The sequence below is a fragment of the Parus major genome, chromosome 25LG1 (genome assembly GCF_001522545.3).
Source record: "Parus major isolate Abel chromosome 25LG1, Parus_major1.1, whole genome shotgun sequence".
Lineage (NCBI taxonomy): Eukaryota > Metazoa > Chordata > Aves > Passeriformes > Paridae > Parus > Parus major.
The window spans coordinates 103,174-104,233 of record NC_031793.1 but is presented as its reverse complement, the minus strand read 5'-3'; the positions used below and the strand labels follow the sequence as shown (position 1 = coordinate 104,233).

Here is a 1,060-nt window from a genome sequence, read left to right as displayed (position 1 = left end):
CCTTTTCCTTCCCTTTTCCTTTCCTTTTCCTTCCTTCCTTCCCTCCTTCCCTCCCTCCTTCCTTCCCTCCCTCCTTCCTTCCCTCCTTCCCTCCTTCCTTTCCTTCCTCCTTTCTTTCCTCCCTTTTTTCCTTCCTTTCTTCCTTTCAATGGTTATTAATGCTTCTACTTGTTCTTTTTCTTTCACATCTTTCTGCAGAAGCCCATGCCCCTTCCAGCTCTGCCCCTCAGCTCTAGCTGGTGCAGCCCAAATCCTGCAGAGTTCTCATTTAGATTCAGTCACTTGTGATATTTTGCACTTACAGGGCAGATGATACATTTCAAACCCTAATCACCCCTCTCTACTGGACTGAGAAACACTTGGGTTAACCAAAAACCCCCAAAATTCAAAGCCTTCCTTTCCCCCCTCATCCTCCCCTTTTGTTCCTGCCTCAGGATATCCCAACCACAACCACAACAAGCCATTTATGAACCTCCCTAAAGCAGCAAATAAATATTTCTACCTGAATTCTTGCTCACTAACAACTTCTCCCAGATATTCAATGATGAACTGTCCTGCTTTCAGGGGTTCTTTGGTGCGGATACCCCATCCTTTCTCCTCGGCACGGAACCTCTCCAGGCACTGCACCCACTCGTGCCTCTGGATGCGCTGGTTGCAGCACTGCTCCCCGCAGGGACACGTGTTGGGGGAACACTCTGCAAAGATCATCCTAAAACAGACAAAGGACAAGCTCAAGGCACGGCAAGAGTGGCCTAAGGGATCTGTCATGTAAGGAAAATTAATTGTAAATTGGTATATGAAATTGAGATATAAATATATAAATCGGCACATAAATATATAGATATAAATATAGATATAAATATAGAAATAAAACATAAATCGTCAAATAAATATATAGATATAAATATAGATATAAATATAGAAATAAAAAATAAATCATCACATAAATAAATATATAGATATAAATATAGATATAAATATAGAAATAAAACATAAATCATCACATAAATAATATATAAATATAGAAATAAAACATATAAATCATCACATAAATAATATA

At 38.9% G+C, this 1,060-nt stretch overlaps 1 protein-coding gene across 3 annotated transcripts in view; it reads right to left on the bottom strand.

The window, feature by feature from the left end:
- ASH1L (ASH1 like histone lysine methyltransferase) overlaps nucleotides 1–1,060 on the bottom strand; it is a 60,231-nt gene that overhangs the window by 16,283 nt on the left and 42,888 nt on the right. For all 3 annotated transcript variants that reach the window (XM_033519731.1, XM_015650095.3, XM_015650096.3), the window contains exon 11: nucleotides 503–709. In XM_033519731.1, the coding sequence (XP_033375622.1) occupies nucleotides 503–709 (207 nt within the window). The remainder of the gene's footprint in view (nucleotides 1–502; nucleotides 710–1,060) is intronic.